Here is a 24,717-nt window from a genome sequence, read left to right on the forward strand (position 1 = left end):
AGGAGTGGGGTTATTAATACAGGAGAGGAGTTATGGAGAGAGGGGGTGGGGTTTTTGGTAAGTAGGGTGGAGAGATGGAGATAGTGGGTGGAGTGAGGCGGAAAGGGGTGTGTTTATAAATAAGGGGGGTGGGGTTATGATGATGAGTGGAGTTATGAAAAGGGGCTGGAGTGAGAAAGAGAGGGATGGGGTTATAGGTAATGGGGTGGAGTTATGAAGAAGAGCTGGAGTGAAGGAGAGAGGGGTGGGGTTATAGATAAGGGGGCGGAGTTATGGTGAAGGGTGGGGTTTTGAGATGGGGTTGGAGTGAGGGAGAGAGGGGGCGGGGGAAATGCACGGTCACCTGATGAGGTCCTGCACACGCGTGTTGAAGGGCTCCACAGCGGAGGTCCTGCCCTTGGTATCGGGGGAGGTTATGCGGGGCGTGTCTCCACGGCAACCCTCGGGTGGAGGGGACAGCAGCGTCTCCAGGACAGTGGCGCTGGTCTGCAGCAGGCCGGTGGTCAACCCCTCAAACACCTGCTTGTTCACACTGCGCCCAAATATGGACGTGTCCTCATCTGGGACATAGAGCTGAGAGAGAGAGAACACACACACACACACACACACACACACACACCATCAGCATCTGCAGACGGGTTCACACACTTTTCAGAGGCTGTGGATATTTTTCTGACATTTTCAGCCTCTAGTGTCAAAACACGGCTATTGAAAATTACTCCAGGGGGAGCTGGACACACTGAGTGAGTGACTGACTGACTGACTGACTGACTGAGAGAGAGAGTGAGCGAGGAGTGAGTGAGTGACTGAGTGAGTGAGTGACTGACTGACTGAGTGAGAGAGTGAGCGAGGAGTGAGTGAGTGAGTGACTGAGTGAGTGAGTGACTGAGTGAGTGACTGACTGACTGACTGAGTGACTGAGTGAGCGAGCGAGCGAGTGACTGACTGACTGAGTGACTGAGTGAGCGAGCGAGCGAGCGAGCGAGCGAGCGACTGACTGACTGAGTGAGTGAGTGAGTGAGTGAGTGAGTGAGTGACTGAGTGAGTGAGAGTGAGTGAGTGAGTGAGTGAGTGAGTGAGTGAGTGAGAGTGAGTGAGTGAGTGAGTGAGTGAGTGAGTGAGTGAGTGAGTGAGTGAGTGAGTGAGTGAGAGAGTGAGCGAGTGAGGAGTGAGTGAGTGAGTGAGTGAGTGAGTGAGTGAGTGAGGAGTGAGTGAGTGAGTGAGTGAGTGAGTGAGTGAGTGAGTGAGGAGTGAGTGAGTGAGTGGCAGTGACGCTACAGCCTGTGGAGTCACCGGGAGGAAGTAACGCACGGCAACCCTATGACACCCTGGCTGCCTTACAGCCACCCCCCCGACCCTGCTGCCGTGCTCTGATTTCAGACTAATCTGACCAATCATGCACTGCACCGCCCAGTCACGCGGTCCGCACCGCGCCCTGCCGCTCCTCAGAGGCGTCTCCTCAGAGCGGCACGCAGAGCTCCCATCAGACGGCCCTCGCGTGCCCGCGCCCCGCGCAAACGCACACACACACTCCCACATCCGCCAAGTCCCGCCCCCTGGCAGCCACCAGTCAGAGACACAAAGACAGACAGCCTCGGCTTTTTATTCGTCTGTACCGTTTAGCACTTCAGCAGTGAGGCCCGAGAGCATCCACGACCATGTTAAGCAGCCGGTAAAAATACAAGCCAGTCATTTAAAACGCGTGCGATCAGGACAAAGGTGCGCGAATGAAATAAGTTCCCCTTTGTGTGGTGTGAAGCCCATCAGGCTGAGGGGAATCCTGTTACTCCTGTGACATGAGTAACGGCACACAGGCCGCTTCATTATTCATCAGCTGTGGCTCTGAGCTGGTGCTTAAAACTCACCATAACAGACTGTTTCTGGTGGCGCGCCAGGCGCAGGAGAGGGAGAGGCCTCCGAGGGGCTCGCCCGCCGAGCGGAAGGGAAACCCCCGCGACCCCGCGACTCCGCATCAGAAAACCGCCGGGGGGGTGGGGGGGTGGGGGTGTGTCTGTGTGTGTGTGTGTGTGTGTGTGCGCATGCTTAGTTATTAGTGTGTAAGGGGAGGAGTCGTGGGACTTGAACTGTAGCTGGACAGGTAAACTTAGCTGCTGAATGATGATGTAATTAATCCATGCACACACACACGTGCGCACACACACAGACACGCACAGACACACACACACACACACACACACACACGCACGTACGTACGCACGCATGCACACACACACACACACACACACACACAGACACACGGACATGCAGACACACACGCGCACGCACACACACACACACACACACACACAGGTAAAGTTGCTCTGTAATGCAGGCCCTCAGGCTGGCTGGTGAATCAGAGCTGAGCAGGGACACACCCCCCTTAAACAGAGCAGCAGCACAAAGCCTCACAGATCAGAGCGTCAGCGCCACTGTTTCAACAACAGGGCTCACCACAAAAGAGCAGTGATTCAATGCTACAGCGTGCATGTACACGAGTGTGTGTACATTATGTAGCCTATGTATGTGTGTGTGTAAGTGTACACTATGTATGTATGTGTGTGTCAGACCTGGGTGAAATACGTATTTGTTTTGGATTCAAATACTTTTCTACGCTTTACTGATCTTGTCTGGTGTATTGAAACCAATGAAATACTCTCAAAAAGTGCAAACCCGCCTTCTGGTCATATTGGCAGGCTCAGTTAAACCAGGCAAGATCAACAGAGCACAGAAAAGTATTTGAATTGAAAACAAATACGTGTTTGACCCAGGTCTGGCCTGTGTGTACGTGTGTACAGTACATATGTGTGCGTGTGTGTGTGTGTCCGCCCCAAGGGAACTCAGGCAGCCCGCTGGTTATCAACACAGGTCGAGATCAAAACGCACACCCCTCTTTCATTTCCAAAACTGTGTGGTTGCTGTGATACGCCCGCGGCGGCTGTCCGCGTGGGGCAGGTTAAAGGGCGGGGCCAGCGGTGCTGTTAACCGTGTCACTCACCAGCCCTGCCGCCGGGAGAGCAGCCCAGCCCCCCCCCTCCCCCTCCCCCTCAGGAAACATGACTGGGCTGCACTGGAACTCCACCAAGGGGGAGGGGGAGGGGAGGTAATGTGCAAGGGTAATGTGTTTACTTAGGGGCACGGACTCTGGATAGAGGGGGGGGGGAAGAGGAGGAGAGAGGGAGGGAGGGAGGGAGACAGACAGAGAGAAGGAGGGAGTGGAGACAGGAGACAGACAGGCAGAGGAGGAGAGTAGAGACAGATGCAGACAGACAGAGAGATAGAGAGAGAGAGGCAGACAGACACAGGCAGACACAGGCAGTCTCTCTGCGCGTATGGCTGGCCACACTGTGTTCCAGAGCAGGGGAGCTGGGCTGTAGCCAGGCCGCAGTCTCAGACGGACAGAGCCGCCGCTCCTCCCTGCTCCGGTCAGCCCAGCCGCCTCGGCCGCCGCCCGGCCGTATGAGCGGGTCAGCACGCCCAACCGAACAAGAGCCGGCGTTCTCGAACCCGGCCAGCGCCGCGCAGACCAGACGCCGCTGGCCGACCGCTGCCCTCGTTTCGCACGGCCCGCGATGAAGCGCAGGAGTACCGCGGACACCCCCGCCCCGGCGACTGCGTTTAGTCCCGAACCCGGCTCCGCCGTGCTTACGCTGCACCAGAAGGGCTCCAAAACACACACCGCGTCCCGCCAGGAAAATAACCCAATTCACCCAGCGGCGTTCTGTTTGCTTTCTCATTTAATGGAAGCCCTGCCCTGGCCCTGGAAGCGTCCATGCTAACTCCTGCTGCGCCGCGCTCGGCCCGTTCCAGACCTGAGCGTGACAGAGCGTTCCGGTTAACGGGAGGCCTGGCTGACGGGCGTCTCGACCAGCCGCTGCACCGCAGAGCCGCTGACTGAACACCGCGTGATGGACGCACAGCTGGGAAGCAAAGGGCCCTCAGTGCACAGCTGGGAAGCAAAGGGCCCTCAGCGCACAGCTGGGAAGCAAAGGGCCCTCAGCGCACAGCTGGGAAGCAAAGGGCCCTCAGCGCACAGCTGGGAAGCAAAGGGCCCTCAGCGCACAGCTGGGAAGCAAAGGGCCCTCAGCGCACAGCTGGGAAGCAAAGGGCCCTCAGCCCTGCCACCCTAATTATACCAGGCATCCCATAATAAGAGAATCCACAGGGCCAGAACCCAGTGGAAGCAGTGAACCCCGGGAACTGAGGCAGGGCAACTAATCAAAACAGAAAAAAGCGACAACAAAACGATGCTCAGGTCTACTGCTCTCTCTTTCTCTCGCTCTCTCTCTGTCTTGGTCACTCTCACCCAAACACACACACACACACACACACACACGGACATGTGCACGTGCACACACACGCAGCGCGCTCTGTACGTCCCCGATAACCGCGAGCAGTCATTTCAAAACGTCACGTTTGCCTGCGCTCCTACCGTTAGCTGATGTAACAGCAGATCCATCAGGAAGGTGATCTTGCTGCTGAAGAGGACGTAAGAGCAGTTGCTATAGCAGCCGGAGCAGGCCAGGCAGAAGGTGTTCACCGCGGTGCAGAGGGACCTGTGGGGGGAGGGAGAGGTTAAACAGACTGCCCACCCCCCGCACACAAACCTCCATCAGACATGTTCCAGGACAGACCCCCCCGTTCCTGGAGGTCTCATGTTTCTGCGGATGGGTGAGCTGACGGGAGCGTCAGAGGTGGTCTGCAGCTCTATCGAATCAATTGCTAATTGTGTTAAAATTCAGCCTAATGGCTCTCACTGCACGGTTATAATAATACGTCTTCCTCAGGGGGAATTTTCCTCTCCTCCTCCCACACTCAACCCCCCCCCCCCCCACTCTGGTTTCTATTTTAGGGAAAGTGAAGCACATTCTTCAGGGCCAGCGAAACAGGAAGTGTAAGGAGTGATTGACAGGAGTGGACTTCTGGAGTCTGGAGGGCGAATACAAGACTCAGGAAAGCAGCTGAGCTGACTCCCGAGCCCCCACGGCGAGCGGCGGATCAGCCGCGCTAACTCCTCGAGACCAGGGTTTCTCCCCAACATCCACAATATGCGCTAATGGTCAATGCAAATATGTATTCCATATCGCTTTACAATGGGAATGAATGGGAAATGGTTCGGGCTTTGGCAATTCTATGCAAACTCCCGAATTATGCGATAATCCGTCATGCAATTACGTGGATTTTACCATGGTAACCAACACAGTTTTTGCTTATCTGTGCAGATCAAACCCAAAAATAAAATTCTGAAAAGCCCTTAATGCTGTGTAGGGTACAAGAAACATCAGTGACAAAAAGGAAGGCGCAAGCATTCTTTGAGTGAATGTATAAGACAATTAAAATACAGTAAGCTGGCATTTGCATGGATTCATTCAAGTTAAAAGGTTAATTAATACTGTACCCTAAGTTTTGAGCGTTAAAATTGAAAATCATATCAAGACATACTACAACTCCAAATACCACTATTCCTGTAGAATGTGTAAAAATACAATGTGTTGAGTTGACGGTGGCAGGCAAGCCGGACCGAGCGCAGTCTGTCACACAAAGTGACCAGCTAAGCCCAATGTTGAGCCAGGGAAACCGTGGCAACCCCACGGTGAGTGACGGCTCAGCCACACTTACGTTGTTTAAGTTGAGCCGAACGTTCTCCGCGCCCAGCCGCCACCCACCGCAGCGAAGAAACCGCCTCGTTACCTCATCCACACACACCCGAGGGCCGCGTCTCTCCGCGCCCCGAACGCAGCCAATCAGATCGGGCCGTTGCGAGGGAGACCGCTTACCTCGCGACCGTAAATATTTTGATACCTAACCATAACCGTAACATCTGCTGCTCGTTCGCGGCGAACCCTCACCGGCGGACAGAACGAGGGCTGGGCGCAAAGACGCAGCCTCATGCCCGTCAGCTTCTGCCCACGGACAAAAATATACACTCTGCTTTCCAGGGGGCGGGGCTTGTGAGAACTCAATACCGCTATTCACGGCAGAGTGCGAAGAACAGCTCTGGCTGGGAACGCAGCCTAACCGAATAATAACCTGACGTCACGGAGGGGCAGCGTCTGCTGTGGTCGGCAAGACTTTGAGAGCGGTCCTCACAACCGCGCTTTGGAAAGCGCTGTGTGGAAGTACAGATGGAACCTGTTAGAGGAGCAGAGCGCGGCGATAAAAATCTGTTGCCGTCAGAGCAAAATATGTTTTTTTAAAAAGGAAAAAAAAAAAGCGAGACCCAGTAAGGTTTCGGGAGAGGAACCAAAGCCAGGGCTGCGGGCCATGTTTCAGTCCTCTTTACTGACCCCCCGCATTTTTTACCCACAATGCCCCTGGCGTCGTGGGAACGCGCTCTGGCCCGAGGCGCGGTTTCCGCTCGGCTGAGGGGAGAGGGAACGGTCCGCCGAGCTCTGAGAGACAGCGAGCGTGAAAAAGGAGCGGCGCGGCGACACGGGTAACACGAGAACCCCGCGCTCCTCCAGAACCGCGCACTCTGGGCCCCCGCCCAGCGCCCCGCCCAGCGCCCCGCAGCTGATTGATTTGCCTGGAAAAAAAAAGGAAGAAAAAAGAAGAGAGAGGAGAAAAAAAAAAAAACGCATTTGTGTTCCTCTGCCCCTGCCAGCCTTTCGGGAACACAGGCCCCGTCCCGTCGCGGACATTTCGCTGATGGCCGAAGGGGGCGAAAGCAGGAACAGCCGAAGCGCGCGCTGGAGTTTGGCATCGGTTCCTTTTCGCGTCCCGCGGGGTGAGGAGACGCAGGGGAGGTCTGCCTGCGCCCGCGCCTCCCCCCCCCACCCCGGCATTCTGCGGCGTGAGGAGACGCAGGGGAGGTCTGCCTGCGACCGCGCCTCCCCCCCACCCCGGCGTTCCGCGATAGCGCGTCGCGGCGTGCCATCGGAGGCGCAGATTGATGAGGGTCACATGACACTGGCCCCGTTTCCAGGTGCCTGGCCAACGGATCGAGGCGTCAGATGATCGGGACTGAAACTTAATTCTGAAATGGAGCCAAAACAATTTGGACACAGTTGATTTAGTTACAACACTGTCACCACTATGGATGGATGAAGAATGGGGGGGGGCTGAAGCAGCTGGGTTTGAAAACGTTCCACGGTAAACGCCCCCTCCATGACTAACTAAACCCGCCCACCTGTCAATTACATGAGATTGAACTGATGACACCGAGATCATCATAACAACGCCTATTCTATCAAGCTGAATGATTCTTTGTCTGGCGCCTGCTGTATTTCTGGCAGTCACCAAGGAAGGTTACCATGGAATGCTCCGGTAATCAATCACTCAAGACGATGTCACACAGCAAACACCTTAAAAGCACAGGCAGGTAGAACGCACAGGAGCACGAATGGCTCTGAACTGAAGAGGTGAATGGAGGGGCACACGCCGATTGGATGAAACGGGTCACGTGATCCACTGTTCTCACACATCGTAAATAGAGAAGTCACAGACAGCAACAAAAAAAAGGGAAAAAAGAGCCTGCTTTCTGCAAGAGCACAAAATTCCCATTACACTCACGGCTTCTCATTATACATGTTTATTTTTTTGAGAGAAATTATCTGAACAAAAGGAACCATGACTACTTCAACTGACTGCTTTCAATGGACTGAATGACATGTTGTCATAATTCAACTTTGTGTTCTCACATTCAAATAGAACTGCGGCTTTTTGAAAGGAAAAAGAAAAACAAACACATTTTTCATTTCAGCAAAGCAGAAGCACAAGCCGCCAGCGTGGTGCCCGCCACCACCGCAGGGGGGGGGGAGGGGGGTGCGCAGCGTGCGCTAGCGTCGCCCGGGGGGGGTGGGGGGGGGAATCAGGTCGGCCGGGAGGACAGCATCTCATCGCTCTCTGGCGAACCCTGCTGGCTGACCAGGCGCTGACGCAGCCCGCCTGTCGAGCTTCACGAGGAAGCCTCTCGTGCCCGCGTGGGTCCAACTCATGAGCTGCAGCGTGCACGCCCTCGCCCTCGCCCTTGCCCGCGCCCGCGCTCTCCCGAATCGATGGCGGACTTCGCAGCAATAAGGGCGCGCTCCACATCGGGCGGGAAAAAGGGGGCTGAAAGCGCGAAGAAGAGCAGATACTGAATCACCTCACAGAGCATCCATCCGTCCGTCGCCCGCACGCACGCAGGAGCCCGCTCAGACGGCCAGCGCGGCACTCCCGCGTGCAGCTGCGCGGTCTCTCCAGGGCCGAACTGCGCGAGATCTCATTAGGAACGCACGGCGGAGGGGATCAGCCAGGACCCAGGTGGCCCGCGCGGGAGAGGGCAGATTAAAGGGAGCGCGGCTAATTTCTTTAGCCTAATCTCATTAAGGGGAAAACAGCTGTCGGCTGTCACCGTGCGGGAGCTGGCCCTGCGAGACGAGAACACAACAAGCCCCAACACAACACCGGTGTCACTGAGCACAACAAGCCCCAACACAACACCGGTGTCACTGAGCACAACAAGCCCCAACACAACACCGGTGTCACTGAGCACAACAAGCCCCAACACAACACCGGTGTCACTGAGCACAACAAGCCCCAACACAACACCGGTGTCACTGAGCACAACAAGCCCCAACACAACACCGGTGTCACTGAGCACAACAAGCCCCAACACAACACCGGTGTCACTGAGCACAACAAGCCCCAACACAGCACCGGTGTCACTGAGCACAACAAGCCCCAACACAACACCGGTGTCACTGAGCACAACAAGCCCCAACACAATACCGGTGTCACTGAGCACAACAAGCCCCAACACAGCAACGGTGTCACTGAGCACAACAAGCCCCAACACAACACCGGTGTCACTGAGCACAACAAGCCCTGTGCGTTACTGTGAGACGCGGTGTCACTGAGCACAACAGCCACTCTGCAGACGGGCCTGTGTTCAGTGAACGCTAGTCTCTGAGCTTACAAGCAACGACAGCATTACGCTTCTTCTTTTCTTTTGTGTCATTTGGCGACGGGCTCTTTTGGTTGGTTTAGCAATCAATTAAACGTGTGTTTGTGACAAAAGAATTATTGCTTTTAATCATTAGTCAAAATTAAGGTCCAATGTAGACTGTATTCCAGCAGCAATCTTTGTGTAGACTGATTTCATTGTCAACCACAAAAATGGAAAAGACAGTAATAAAGAAAACTGGTTTATTGTTATTGTTATTGATGTTTGTTATTCTTATTATTATTATTATTATTACTATTATTAATAGCCAGAAATGTTCGGCCTAGTGAAATGTCACATTTAAAGGGTTGCTATGTGCTGGGCTCCCAGGCATTGCAGCATGTTCACAGTGGATGAAGCCCGGGTCTTCTGGGGTGACTGTGGGGTGAGACCACACTGAACCACAGCTCTACAGGACGGGAAGCCACCGCGCCTCCACCCGCCCCCGCATTCCCCCACGGGCCCGGACCTCAGGCATGCTGAGACCGCCACACAAAGGCGTTTGCTAACGGCGCGGTGCGCTGCAGATCGTGCTTCAGCGCCCTGGCACCCCGCGCTCTGATTACACCCCCCCCCCCCCCGCTACCCCTCTAATTGGGCTTGATTAATACGACACTCGACACCGGCGCTCCTCCGCTCGCCAAAATCACCGCCTCCTTCCCGTCCCGCTGACAGTCCCACCTCAAAGATTTTGAGGGCCGATCTGGGGAAGCGACAGGAGGCCAAGGCCTTCTCACGTTACCCAGCACGGGCACGGGGAGCGGACCCACGCAAGTGTGCATACAGGTGTGTGTGTGTGTGTGTGTGTGCATGTGTGTGTGTGTGCGTACAGGTGTGTGTGTGTGTGCACGTGTGTGTGTGTGTGTGTGTGTGTGTGTGTGTGTGTGTGTGTGTGTGTGTGTGTGTGTGTGCGTGTGTGTGTGTGTGTGACTGTGCATGCCTGCGTATGTGTGTATGTGTGTATGTATGTGTGTGCATGTGTGTGTGTGTGAGTGTGTGTGTGTGAGAGTGCGTACCTACGTATGTGTGTATGTGTGTGGGTGTGTATGCGCGCATGTGTGTGTGTGTGTGCGCGCATGTGTGTGTGTGTGTATGCGCGCATGTGTGAGTGAGTGAGTGTGTGTGTGTGAGAGTGCGTACCTGCGTATGTGTGCATGCGTGTGTGTGTGTGCGCGCATGTGTGTGTGTGTGCCAGCCGGGCCCACATTCCTCTCTCTCCGAGCCCTGGAGCTGCTCTTGTCAGGAGTTCACATCCGACGACGCCCGCCTCGCCGAACCCGACTCCCCCGTCCGCGGCGTTCAGCAGGCTCTCTCTCCGCCCCGCCCGCCAGACCGCCCCGACCAGAAACAACAGCGCCATTGTTAATCTGCCCATAATGCAGCCTTATCTTGTAGACGCCAGATTACGTTTCCCAGCAGGTCCGCGCTGCGGGGCTGCGCTGGGGACACGGCGAGCTGGGGGGGGCGGGGGGGGGGAGAGGTGGGGGGCAGGGGGGGTATGGGGGGGGGTGACTGGGGGGTACAGGGGATGCGGATAACAGGCTGTGTAATCTGCTCACCTACTTTAAACAGCTTGACCCTGTCAACAGCAGCGGCCCGACCACACCAGACAACAAATGGTTAATCCAGGCGTTGGGAGGCGGGGCGAAAAGGGAAGAGGAGAGGAGAGGAGAGAGGGTGGAGGAGACCCATTCTGGACAGCACAGCTACACATCCCTCACACCTGTGGGACCAAAGGGGCCAAAGTCTCTGCCTTTTGGGGGAGGGGGAGGGGGGCACATACCGGTTTGACCTTTTAGATCAGAGTGACCTGATCTCAGATTAAGTCTTTGAGAAGTCTGTTCTGCATCCCAGGGGCAGATACAGCTCAGATAAAAATGGGCAGATGGCTGTGTGTGTGTGCATGTGTGTGTGTGTGTGTGTGTGTGTGTGTGTGCGTGCGTGCATGTGTGTGTGCGTGTGTGCGGTACATGAGTATGTGCGTGCGTGTGTGCGTGTGTCAGTGTGTGTGTGTGCACATCAGTGCATGGTGCCTGTTAGTCTGTGCGCACGTGTGCGTGTGCTCGTGCGTAGATCTGTGTGTGTGTGTGTGTGTGTGTGTGGGGAGCTTCTCATTCCCTATCATTGAGCCACTTTAGTCACTAAAAATAAGAAGCCACAAAGCATGCAATGGCTTGTTGTGATTATACTGAGTGACACTGCGGTAACCAGAGCTACCGCAGTGACAAACATGCAGACGTGTAGCGCTGCATTTTATCTTCTCCCTTTAAAAAGCACATACCAATGCTGTATTTACATAATCAATCAATGAATATACTATCAACATGTCTTCTACAGTACAAAGACCTGAATTCCCTCTGCAAGGCCAAAATAACCCCTATTTAACTCCTATTAGTGAAGGATGTTATACAGCAAGCAAATGTGAGCATCGCTACTCAAGGTGGTCCAAACGACAACGCAGAATTCACATTCAACACTAGAAATGAAGGACAACCTCTAAGTTTTGAACTACAGGAAGAAGTCATTACACTATAGGAGGGGATCCGATGATTAAACAAAACTACAGACTTTCAGAAACACATTCCATTCCAGTTATAGAAGCACATAAACGATGATCGATCGGATCACCACTGGGAATAAAGAAAGCGTCTGTCTAAGTAACATACACGGCAGCGTTACAGACTTCCAGCGTGTAAACAGTGTACGCATTATTCCGCCATTATTCCGTCCGCCGCCGCGACACATGAGGAAACCTCCCCCGAGATCACCGCGCCGTCCCGCGGAAAAGAACACAAAAAGGGAAAGGGCGCTGAGGCGCTCGTACGCGAGACCCTTTCACTGGGCTTCCTGCCCGAGGGCCCGCGAGCGGGGCGGACCCAGCCAGATCTGAAACCGTAGCTCCCGCTCGCCCCGATCGCCCCGCGCCTCCCTCTCTCCCGCGCCCAGCCGGCCGTGACCGCTCCTCCGCACGCCTCCCGCGGGACCCCCCCCCGAAACATTTCCAGGTCGGGCCCACGCCTTCGGGACGGGGCCGAAAAAAAGTCTTTTGACAGGGAAAGAAGAAAAAAAGAAGGAGGTAGAGAGAGTGAAAGAGAGAGAGAGAGAGAGAATCCCTTCTGCTGGACCGCCACACAATCCCTTCCTTTCAGCCCCGCTCCCGATGACATTTCATTTGATTCTGCGGCCGATCGGCCCGATACCCCCGAAACGCTTCCAGGGCTTCCGTCCGCGCGGACGTCCCGCGAGTGGCGGGCTGAAGACGGCTCCGGCGGGGCGGGGCCTCGCGCGCGGTAACGGCATCCTGAAATGACACCGCGCGGGCCGGCTTTGATTTCATTGGATAAGCCCCAAGGTCGGTCATCCGACACCCGGAGGGGCAGCGACGGCTCGTTAGCCCGCCACTCCGCTCCGCGCTGCGGGCTCTCATCCGCTCTCCGTACGGCACGCCGCAATCAGCCGCGGTCCTTTCCCACCGCTGATGTCAGCGGCGTCGGGACGTCTTCGCACCCTTGGTCGATGCTGCGGGTTTTTGAGTTTTCCGGCGTTCCTGCGGCTCTCTCCTCCTGAGCGTGGCCTGCAGTGTGGCGGGAGCCCGGTGCCAGTCCCGCATCACTGGCGTCCGGCTGCCCCCCCCCCCACCCCTCCTCGCCCGGTTCTGCTGCTCTCTAGCGGCCCCTGCTGACGGGGCCTGTGCCACACGCCACACGCTTGCAGGCCCGTGGCTCCTGGAGTTTGCTACTTAGGCCAGCTCAAAACACGCTGCAGCTGAATAACAGCGCTAATGAAGACTGGAGAAGATGAGCGCAGCCACGCTATGCTACGCTAGGGACCTGGGGTCAGCCTCCGCGTGCTTTAGCCCGGCCTTCCACCAGGTCTCCGGGGGAAACTGCGCTTCCTTTCAGGCAGCCGGGCCAAGAAAGAGCCAGACTGGGACTCACACATCAGCACGGGCCACAGCAGCGCCACATACACAGCAGCGGGTTCAGACAGGCTCAGGCTCTTTTTGGCTTCACACTTTTTCCATAGAAATTAATGTACATATCCTACTATTCAATTTTGATATAAAACGACTAAATATAAGTATATGATAAATGCTAAATAAATTATTGATTTAGGCGCTTGTATTATTTGTTAACAAATGTACTGAGTGCACATAAGAGCTCCTGCATTCTGCTGATAATCACCGTCTCTGAACATAAAAAAATCTAAACTTATTTCACAGATTACACAATTCTGAAAATACGAACACATAGCTTCTAATATAGCGAGCAGGCTTTGTATTTACTGGGGAGTATGTCAATGTTCAGGAAGCGGATGTTTCAGGAATACGGTTATTTATGTTTCTTCCGTCTCCTCCAGCCCCGGCTCCCGGTGGGGAGAGCCACAGGGACCCGCGGCGACGCTAACGTCGTTTTGCGGAACAATTAGCCCGCGAAAGCGACGGCATCGAGGCGGACACGGACCCCGGGGAGGGGGACGCCGCGTCTAGCCCGCCGCGGTTCCGTCCGGTCAATGGCTGGCCTCGTTTCCGTGGCGATCGATGGCGCGGCATTACAGCGGGTGGATAAGCAGCGCGAGCGTGAGCTGCGGTTCCTGTCGGCTCCCAGAGCCTCTTCCTGACGACAGATAATGATCAGGGTGCGCTAATGCCCTGTCCTCCTCAGACGTTTTGCAGCGACTGACCGGCAGGGGACGGCCGGCCGGGCGGCCTTCAGAGCCCAAATGGCTTCCTGTTCCTGTTCCCACGTCATCCCAGTGTAAACTGCAAACCTGTGTGATTCACCATCACCTTGATGTTCATACCATCTCACGACACCTATTTTCTCGCACTGATTGCGAATACTTCAAAAAGTGTGTTTTGAGCTAAACGTGGTATAAAACTACAACTTCCACAGTCCCCAGTCTGAGAAGAACCAGCAACAAGGAAAGTTCTATATATGCGTTGTTCCCCGTTAAAGGGAGTCTGCAGAAGCAGAAAGAATGCTGGCATGCTCTAGCGATGAGATTGATGTGCCTGGAAGGGTTGTCAGAGGTTCAACAGAAAAAGCACAGCCCTCTGGGAAGCCTTTTTCCACTCCTGGTTCTCCAGAGCTCAGAGTCCTGAGTGAAGCTGATGAGGGGGCTTGAGGGAGGTCCGCTATCCGTCTGCCCCCCCTCAACCACACAAGAACAAGCCTCCAGGACAGCGCACTTCCACAAGGCACAGCCCACCACGCCTCACTCCAGCCAACCAATCACATTTTGATTTTCGTACACTGCATTGAACTGTTGCAGAGGCATTTCACAGGCAATCCAAAAGGAAACAACTCTTTAAAAACGAAAAAAAATCCCTATCTAATCTTTGAGTTAGACTCCAAAAAAGGGGTGTCATTAACACAAGTTAACCTCCTCACCTCCCACAGTCAACTGACACGGCTCTCCGTATGCAAGCTCTGGTGTCCACTGAGCACTTGTGATCATGTGAGATATGGCACTATCTGAGGTGGTGATGAGAACACAGGCCTTCTGCCTATTAGCAGCAAGCAGCACGCACTACGCTAGCAGAGACTGTTTATCACAAGCGAGATTATGCACTCTGGTTTCCTTCCAGGCCTGGCAGAAGAGTTCCAGCAACAATAGAAGCCGTTGAGAGGGGGTTTCAGTGATGGAGCAAGGTTCAATTATGCAGGAATTTTTAGAATTTTACAGTAGGGCGCAGAGAGCAACATCATCCGAGTACAAACAGACACCGTTTGATTTTACCTCCATAACCTGAGAGAAAACTTGTTTCCATACACTGCAGTGACTAATCCCCCACCCCCCTTCATAAAAAAAAAAAAACCGTGTTAAGTCATCTGAATTTCACGTACAGCGCTACCGAGGGCACTCCCGGTAATCCCAGAAGGCGTAGCACGCTTCTCAGCGTGTCGGGGCAGGGCAATAACAGAGCCGTGACAGACGCTGACTGCGAGGCCATTCCTCAACGCTTACAAAGGGCCGGTCTCAGGTTTTGATTGAGCGCCGCCGAATCAAAATGAAAGAAGTGCCTCTTCCGCCCGCCCCCACCCTCCCTCTCCAGAGCATGTCAAGAGGATCTCTCAGTGCGGGGGGGGGGGGGGGGGGGCGGGGGGCGACTCCGGCCCGTTCCGGCGCGTTCCGACAGGCAGCGTTTAAACGCCGCGCGTGGAGGCGGGAGCCTCACCCCCCCCCCCCCCCCCCAGCTGTCACGGGCTTCCCCCCTCGCTCCCAGAGTTTTTTTTTCTTTTTTCTCAAAACATCCGCCGCCGTGCCGAAGCAGGCATCGCGCCGTCCCGCGCCGTCCCGCGCCGTCCCGCGCCGTCCCGCGTCGTCCCACGCCGTCCCGCGTCCGCCGAGGAAATGAATCGAGGTACGCGGTAAAAGCATGGCGAACGCGAGGGGGCATTTATTTCACTTACCAGAAGAGCGAGCAAAAAAAAAGAAAGAAATGCTAATGCTAATGCTAATGGAGGAACTGAGTGGTCCTCCCAGTCCATTAGAGCCTCTAACCAGCCAGCGGCCGGACCCCGAGAGGGCATCAGCGGCAGGCCGACGATAACGCCAGAGCCCACAACTCAAAACAAGGAGCGTTTTCGGGGTGATGGATTGCGCTAATGTGCGTTCTGTGCACACGGGGAAGAAAGAAGAAAAAAGAAACCCGCGCGCAAATGAAAATAAAAGAGGCTTAAATGGACGGGCTTCTTCCCGGCCGGGCCGTGGCGAGCGAAGAGGACGCATCCATTACGGTTTCAGCGGCATTTACTGAGACGGGAGAGCGATAAACCTCGTCCCGAAAGGAGGAGCCCAGCCTTTCTGATCCAATTACAGCGCAAACACAAATCACGCGTTTATAAAGCAAGACAAAAACAAGAGATTTACTAAGTTGAGATGAAATTCCCATTATGGCACTGCAAACTCTCCCTTAAACTCTCTCCGAGTGTCACTGTCCTTAGGACAGGAACTCACAAAATTTAGAAGACCCCAATAACTGCCGTCCTGTTGCTGAAGTCACCCATCTGAATAAAATGAGTAACGCTGGGTGAGAGCGTGCCACAGTCAGTCTGTAGGGCAGAGGCCTCTGAAACCCGTATATCGATCCCCTGTGTGGCCCGGGGTTTGATTAGTGGCTGTGACTCAATCTCTATCTGTAACCCTCTCTGCTTCGCTCCCGTCTGAACACAGAGGAGAAAAATACACAAGGAGGGACTGCACAATCCTGTCTTTTTCTCTAAACAAATTACAGGCTGGGGTTACTTAGCTAGCTGGTATTTGGAAGCAAGTCTAGAAAGTTTATATTGAAACAATGGACCAACATACGATATGTAGCTATATAGTATGATAGATATTCAATAGCTACGGTAATCACAGCATTACCAAGGATGGGCAAACTAGACAAGGTTCAGATCATGTGAAAGTTTTTCATTTGTGGGGGGGGGGGGCTTAGGGGGGGCTACAGCGAGGGTGGAGCCCTGCACTGCCATTGGATGCTCACAGCTGGGAGAATGTGGGCATTTAACCATTTAAAGAGTAGGTTTTTTGGAATGTTCTTTTTTATTCTAAGCCAGTGTTCTAGAACTCAATTGACTTCAATGACCAGTACTGACTGTGATATCAGCATTATAATGTTTGGGTTAAGAACACTGTAATGACACTTATTTATGACCGTAAAGGGTTAAGGGGGGCGGGGCGGCCGGTTACTTACTTCAGCGGAATGCGCGGGACCGTGGCGGCAGTGGACGCCGTGGCGACTACCTGCAGGATCTGCTCCAGGGCCGAGAGGCCCCCCCCGACCTGAAAGGCCACCTGATCCGCATTGTTCTGCAGGGGGGAGAGAGAAGCGCTGTCAGGACCGGCCAGCCGGGCCGCGAAGGATCAAATTCTGTTCACAGAGGAGAGGGATTTCTTCTCTCTCTCTCCCCCCCTCCCCCTTTTCTTTCTTTTCTTTTCACCCCGCCATTCTTTTCCAAAGGGAGCTGAAGCTGTAGTGAAATCTGAAACAAAGCGATCCCCAACGCATTCCTGTTAAATCTCAAAAGTACAAGCCCTACCCCCCCCACCACCACCACCACCATCACCCCCACAGTCTGATCTCAAGGCAACAAAAACGTCCAGACCTACCCACAGAACGAGGGGGGTCTGGACTGATTCACCTAGGGACACAAATGGGGTGGGGGTTGGGGGGGGGTGGTTGGGTAGAGAATTACAGAAAACCCTGGGTGAACGTTCCATCAACAGCAACGTAAAGCGTCCTCACAAATGCCCAGCAGTGGTCGCAGGCAACTGCACACACACATACATCGCTCACAAACGAAATAATAAAACAGAACAAAAAAACTGAAGAGCAAGATACTTCAGGACAAAACATTTTTTCCCCAGAACAGACCGTACCAAATTTATTTCACCGGACGCCTCTGACATGATTTATTTCTGATGACAAAAAAAAAACAAAAAAAAAAACATATTACATATATTTATACAAGCCTATTAGATTTTTATGCGCCATTATGACATTTCAGGCTGGCAGTGTAGGGTCAGAGGAGGAGCAGGAGACAGGCTCGTGCACATCCTCAATCACGGCGCTCTGGCGCACTGAAGGGGGTCGCCGCGGCGATGCCCGGCGCAAAGAGGGAGCCGCCGAGGGGGCTTGTACAGGGGCTTCAAACTGTCATCCCCGAAGAGCCGCGCCGAAAGCACCCGGCTCCAGTGAAAGGCTAACCGCCGCGCGGACTAGCGTCGTCAGCGGCGGACAGGTACGCTTAAGCCATCTGTCTGCACGGGTGACATATTTACTCACTTCCTGAAATTCCTTCCAACTGCGGGACGTGCTCTTTAAGTGACAGCGGGTTACGGAGACCTGTAATTACGGGCTGGGTCCCCCGGAGTGTCGAAATAGTTCTCTTTTGTTTAGGAGAAAGGGGGGGGGTGGTGTCAGAAGTTCGCCGAAGCCGGGCGAGGAGCACTCCGATTGGACGCGCTGGCGCCTCGGTTGCCGGGATAGGGGGCGGGGGGGTGCTGGTCGACGGGTCCCGAGACGGAGACTGTGCAGAGAGGTGTCCTGAAAGGGAAGGCCGGCTCTGCGGAGCTCGCCAGCGTTTTTTTCACAAAGCCGGATAATTCAGGACTTTGGGTTCCAGGGTCCTGCGAGTCTCAACACATTTCGCTGGGAACGAGGGCAGCGCGCTTTTCTCAAAATTGCACGTAAGCTCTTTCCCTGTCAATCACGTGCCCTCGGTATAATTCTCCATTATCTGGTAGCCAAAAAGCTGCTGGAGCTCCACGGTGTTTTCAGAGACGGGTTTTAGACAATTGCCGGCATGCGGGGGGGGAGGGGGGGCTGCTTCCACCCCCACTCCCCCCACGAGCTGCACCCTCGTGTGCGGATTAGGCCAAACCCCCAAGGCGGCCCAACGTCGACGTGTCTGCCGCGGGCCGGGGGGGTCTGGACGGAGGATAACATGCGCCTCTAAGCCGGATCAATGGGGTCTGACAGCGGAGCGTGGCTCAGTGCTCCCTTAAACCGCCCGTCCACCAACCGCCCCTGAAACCGCTCTGCCTCCCCTGAAAGTACTCTGCCTCCCCTGAAAGCACTCTGCCGCCCCTGAAAGCACTCTGCCGCCCCTGAAAGCACTCTGCCTCCCCTGAAAGCACTCTGCCTCCCCTGAAACCACTCTGCCTCCCTTGAAAGCACTCTGCCACCCCTGAAAGTACTCTGCCACCCCTGAAAGAACTCAGATCTGCAGACGATTGTTACAGGGGCATCTCTGGGAAAAAGCAAATCGCCCAAAGACCTGCTTGGCTGTGACTGCTTGCTGTTTTTCTGGGGCTAAGAAGGAGCCACGTTTCTCCGGATTAGCTACTTGCTGACAGGTGCCACTTACAAAGAAGTGCTTGGGAGGCATTTGTCTCCTTCTAAAACTAACTTTCATCCCTTATCTTTTCCTAAATTTGGGATGACATTATACTCACAGGCTCAATTCAGCTGCAAATGCTCCATCATGTCAGGAGAGCATTCTCTGCTAAAACTTGGGGGCTGCCAACTTTTCCCCTCTCTCTGCGCAACGCTACAGAAACAGAACTGCACTGCTCTTGAGCAGACAGGATCAGAGAGAAGAGCCTTCCCACCACCCTTTTGGCGAACGGTCCGAGCTGCAGCGGGGCAAAAGAGCGCCAGCTTCCAGGAAAGGCTGGAGGGGTTGGCAGCACAAACGGGACGGGGGCTGGTGCCCGTAACTGTCCCACTGAAGGCAGCTGCTACAACACAGTATTTACAGTGAGGGAATTCAGCTGAGCCCTAATCAAAGACACCCTGCCCGCAAGGCAATCAATTACATATATTTATTTAGCAGGCTCCCTTATCCACAATGACTTGCAGAATGACTAATATAGTGTAAAATATCAGTACGCCATACAATTCAGTACATAAACTGTCCAGATCCCCAAACACTGCACCACAGTACCAGCGTTAGCTGTCCACATTACTATAGATCTCACACACTTCTTTCAGCAACAGCCCAAACCTGAGACCCTGCCTTTCAGTACCTCTTCCGTGTCCCTCCAATTAATGTGGGCGCCGACAGCGACCGTAACTGAAAAGCAGCCCTTCTCCGAGGAGACGTTCAAATCGCGGTGCTCGATATCCCAAACGCTCAGCGACGCTACCGTCGCCTGTAATCAGCCATTTCTCTCTCCCCCTGTCATTTTAACAGCTTCAGAAGTTCAGCTTCTCTATACCCTGACCGTCCCAGAAGCCTCGGCGGCAGACGGTCCGGCGCTGTGGCGTTTGGCGAACGCTACGCAAAAACGTATATATTTTTTGTAAAGCAGGAAGGCATGCTTTCAGAGTCATGCGCTGCAGTGCTGCTGTGTCTGCGTCGCTGCTGCCAATCACACTCTGATTGACAGTTTTCCCCTTATATTACGTCTCTCCTTATGGGAACCGTTTCGGGGCCATTCCACTGAAACGCTGTCGCTGTGGAGTTATGTGCTGCTGATATAAGATACGATCGAGTAAGTTAGCGGAACATTACACATTACCGACGCAGCGCACTCATATTTCACGCTGTGTTAGAGAAGCCCAGATACTGCTAGTCTGAGGGCGGCAGTGCTGACTGAATAACTCAGAGGGAAACTGCAGACCTGCCTTTCATTAAACAGCCCACGCAGCAGAGGGCAGACTGTACAGCAGCGTTACGGGGAGCTCTTAGCAGCTAGCGCGGCGCGCCCCTCTCTCCGCCCGCGGCCCTACGGTCGCAGACTGTTGACGTTAGCGCTGCCAAATCCACCGGCCCGTCTCTCTCCGAGCTCTCCCGGCGCCACATCTGCGTTCGATGAAGCCGCTTCTCAGCGGCCCGCTGGCCGCGGCGAGGCCCGGCGGGGGGCGGAGGGCGTGTTTATTTGTTTCTGACGCGCCCGGCGCGTTTCTGTAAAGAAACAAGGTGTTAACACGCGCGCCTCTGAGCGCGGCCTAAACAGAGCGGGGAAAGGGAGCCGGAGGGGCGAAGCTCCCCCTCTTCCCGCTCGTTTCTCGCCAAAGCCCCATGGTTACGGCCTTCCCCAAATAAACACAGCGCATCAGACGGATCCCGAGCAAAAACATTAGAAAACGCGGGGGCGGAAGGTTTTGCAGGATGACGCTAAGCACACACTACTTGTTATTAAGTAAAAGCTGCGCGATTTGGAAGCACTTTCCAGGTAATGTCACAAAATAAAATATAATTCCTCCCCTTAATCTCAGAAAAAGTCATGAGTCATCCGACTGCAGCCTTTTGAAATAAAACACAGTTTTGGGGAAAAGGCCGCTGTCTTGCGTGAATTAAGATTCCTGAGCGCAGAGAGGGTTCTCCGACATGCGTGATGACAAAGCAAACACGTCCGGATTAAAAGATAAGGGAATGTTACACGGTAGATTACAAAGCGAACGGCACTCGTTTGATGAAGGAGAGACATCACAAAAGCCCCTCGTTTCAAACCCTGAGGAGGCGCTGCCCGAGTCGGCTCCTCTCCGGCCCTCCCTAGAAGGAGGACCACTGACCAAATAATAGGATTAGCGCCTCTTTTTCGGAAAAAGAGCTTGACTAAAGACTTGTGGAAAGAAGGGGGGGGGCGCAGGGCCGCAACCCAAACTTGAATTACACGGCCTAGGAATCTTATCCAATTATTATCTTGGGTAACCGTTATTACACAAGCTAATCAAAAGGCCGAGCAGCTGCTAATTTGAGGAGATGATGGAGGTGGTGAAATAGCAGGCCGGCAGGCCAGACTTGCCTTTGTACTTGCCTCCTGCTAGCCACTCTAATTAGCCCGTGACAACGCCAGGGGAGGGGCTCTCCCGACCCCTCCAGTCCCGGGCAACAGATGGGAAACAACTGGCCGGGGGTTCATTAGGGAGCGAGGCAGGGCTGGGCCAGTGGCCAGTGTCTCCGCTCTGGGACAGTGGAGCCAGGACAACGAGCTCCGCGAGCAGACCACCAGTCCAGGAGAGAGAGAGCATGAGAGAGAGAAACAGATAGAGGGAGGGAGAGAAAGAGAGAGAGAGCATGAGAGAGTGGGGGGAGAGAGAGAGACAGGGAGAGCACGAGAAAGAGAAAGAGAGAGAGACAGACAGAGAGAGAGAGAGAGAGCTGCAGGCCTTCAAACACAAGCATCCAGCCCAGCAGTGATGAATTAATAGGACAAGCACTCCTCTCATCTTGGGCAGAAACGTACAAAAACATTTTCTTTGTAGCAAATTTAGGATAAACAAAAAAAGGCTCCGTTTTGTGAAGCAGACGGTGAAGCAGCATCAAAGGGCAGGGGATGGAGAAGGGACCCGCCAGGGAGCTGCAGGATCTAAATATTTTGAGACGCAGTGAAAGCTTTGGTGTTTTTACGGGGCCTAATGGCACCAGGTTCGTGACACGGCGGAGAGAGCAGGCCGAGCGGGAGGCGCTGGCCTCGGAGACGGCTTCCCAGGCGACGCTTACGGTAAACACCGGGCTCGGCGCTCATTAGCCACTACCGAGGCTTAAAGACAGAGACCACATTAACCACGGCGGGTCCTTTCAGAGCCGCGCGTACAATCCCCTTTAAACACTGCTTTCACTGTTCGTTTGACCTGAGTTCCTGAGACAACCACGACTGTAATTATAAAGCATAAAACAGACATTTCCTGTATTGCTAACAAACTTGTCTTGCTCACTGTATAAATTTTGGAAACTTGATGGGTGAAGTAGATTATAAAATCTATTATTTACTTCCATGCTATGACTCACCCTGGCAACAACTCACTCCAGAACTTCAGTCCTATCGAGCAAACAGATTCAAGTCTGTTCTTCATTCATGCAAAAGTCCTTTTGGGACCACACCCTGTCCTCGACTATGTTACATACCCTGGATATGCCTTTCAATAACTCAATTAGGCAGCAATAAGAAGCATAAAATATTCAATTGAAAAGACTGCGCAAGACTGGCACAAATGTTTAGACTGCAGAGTCGAAGAAAACGGTCGTTGGGAAACTGGCTAAAGGGGGCACACCGCCTCTGCTGTCAGTTTTCTCCGTGGCGATTTCGGGGGAACACTTCCTTAAACTCACAGCGGTTGTAAAGTGGGTGATTTGCGGCACTCGCTGCAAACCACTGCAGAATGACAAGGACAACAAATACAGGGAGGGCGAGGATGTCGAACGCTGACCCGGAGGTCAGCCGGACAGGGAAACGCGATCCCCGCGACAGAATGCGACTTCTGCCCCCGGAGCACGCGAGGGGCGGGGGGGGGTCCGGTTCATTGACAAATTCCACTTTAGCCAAAGACCCTGAGGGAGGTAACAGGCCCACTGTGACGTGCCTCGTCGTTAGGAGACGAACCGAGCGCAAAGCGTAGCCTAAATCCTTCCATGTGAAAGCACCATCAATGAGGGACTTTTCATTGGTGCTCTGAGTTGGGCTGACGTTTCAGATCTACCCCTGCCAAAGGCGACAAAAATAACTTCCAATTATTTAAAAAATGGACTAACAAAAAAGTTGTTATGAGTCAGAGCGCATGCAGCAGCGCGCAGGCTAGCAGTACGGGGGAGACTCGCCGTTTCTCCTGTTCAGAGCGGAGCCCTCAGGTGTTTCATCAGTTACCACGATCAAGAGCCCCCGCCACACCCAGAACCCTCTTCAGTTACGAATGCGCCGCTCAATGAGCAAACGCAGCCCTGAACTCGACCATACCCCTCCAAACGAGGGGAGTTTCCCCACACTACAACACACCGCTTTACTGCTGACCGGCGGCCACCGGGTCCAAGAGCAGGGCCTCATCAGAAACGCAAAAGACTGAAGCGATTGCTTATTGGTCCTGTTAAATAAAGTTATATTTGTGATTTTGGTGCAAGAGGCAAAATAGCTATGGTTCAGCACACTTCCAAAACATTGAGTCAAAAACGGCACACAAGGAATCTGCGCGCATGCAAATCTCTGTCCTTTTAACGCACTAAAACAGCACAGAGACTGCACACCCCATGCACAATGAGGCTGTATTAAACCAAAATCCCCACCAATGACTACACAACCCAGCACCTTCACTGTGCAGGCCTGTTACCATGGCAACCACCACCACTTATAAAAGAAAAAAATGAAAAATACAACTTGGGAAGTGCTTCTTAAGAGGCACCACTGAGGGCGGTTCTGGGACAAATATAAACATGGGAACATGCATGTTTGGATGCACTAAAGACTTAACATCTATCATTCAGCCAATACGTCAGTTAGAGATGAGTAAAACATTCAACTTTTAAGTTCAGAATATAAAATGTCAAACTAATTTGAATGGTCACTCTAAGTTACATAAAAATTGTACTGTGTGCCCAAGTTATTTTACACGTACATGTTTCAGGGATGGAACCTCATGTTGAGGTACAGTGGCAAAGGTGCAGGCTTTAGCCAGGTGGCATGTCTGTTTTAGACTGGAGGATGGAATAAATCAGGAAGTGAGAGATACGGACTCTCTGTGAAAGGAGGTCCCATCACACCGGTCTGTTTGTAGTGAGATCAGATAGCCAAACTGCGTCCCCTCCCCCACTTCCCCTCTAACCCGAGGAGGCGGCCGCCGCTGTCAGACGGAGCCGTCGCTCACGGGTACGAGAGGGGCGCTTGCGAGTGACGGGAGAGCACGGGATCCGATGCCGAAACGCCGCCTCTCCCTCGCCCTTTCCCCTCGCCCTTTCCCACGGATAATAAAAGCCCACATACTGAATTTCACTGCGCTTATTTATTTAAGGGGAAGAAATTACGTGTGCGGCTGCGCCACTAACATCCCTCGTAAAACGAGTCTTCGATCGGAGGCGGGCGATAAAATCTTCAAATTTAAGAGTTCTGCCTCCTGTTGACAGGCAGCCGAATCGGACCAATCACTGACTACGGTTATGGTGAGATTGCAGGCGGTTTCTAATCCACAAATCCAATGCACTTGGATGGGGAGATGCCCAATGAGCAGCATTCATTTCAGCTACAAGCTCTTAAATATGACCAAGTTTGACTCTGGCATTTTGCTGGAGGTGGAAACTCTGGCAGTATGGATTTCCTCATACCAGCACACCCCTTTCGCCTCTACGCATGCTCAAATCATAAAGTTTTCAGCCATGTGAAAAAGAAGCATTTTTAGGAAAACCGTAGGAAGACGCCCCTCACGCCCGTCCGTCCGCCCCCCCACTCATCCTCCCGTTTCCTCAAATGCTCCCCCTCAAACGGCTCTATGAAGCGAATGGAACCACACGTTCACACCCAACCCAGCACTGGGGGATGGAGGGTGTGTGTGTGGGGGGGGGGGGACAAAAGGA

General features: G+C 53.8%; 1 protein-coding gene across 5 annotated transcripts in view; it reads right to left on the reverse strand.

Moving 5' to 3' along the window:
• The window catches only part of scaper (S-phase cyclin A-associated protein in the ER), a 104,030-nt gene that overhangs the window by 20,869 nt on the left and 58,444 nt on the right, over positions 1 to 24,717 (reverse strand). For all 5 annotated transcript variants that reach the window (XM_035395717.1, XM_035395712.1, XM_035395714.1 and 2 more), the window contains 3 exons: positions 16,623 to 16,738; positions 4,430 to 4,553; positions 344 to 573 (listed from right to left, as the gene is read on the reverse strand). In XM_035395717.1, the coding sequence (XP_035251608.1) occupies positions 344 to 573; positions 4,430 to 4,553; positions 16,623 to 16,738 (470 nt within the window). The remainder of the gene's footprint in view (positions 1 to 343; positions 574 to 4,429; positions 4,554 to 16,622; positions 16,739 to 24,717) is intronic.

The sequence above is a fragment of the Anguilla anguilla genome, chromosome 16 (assembly GCF_013347855.1).
Source record: "Anguilla anguilla isolate fAngAng1 chromosome 16, fAngAng1.pri, whole genome shotgun sequence".
In the NCBI taxonomy this organism is placed as follows: Eukaryota; Metazoa; Chordata; class Actinopteri; order Anguilliformes; family Anguillidae; genus Anguilla; species Anguilla anguilla.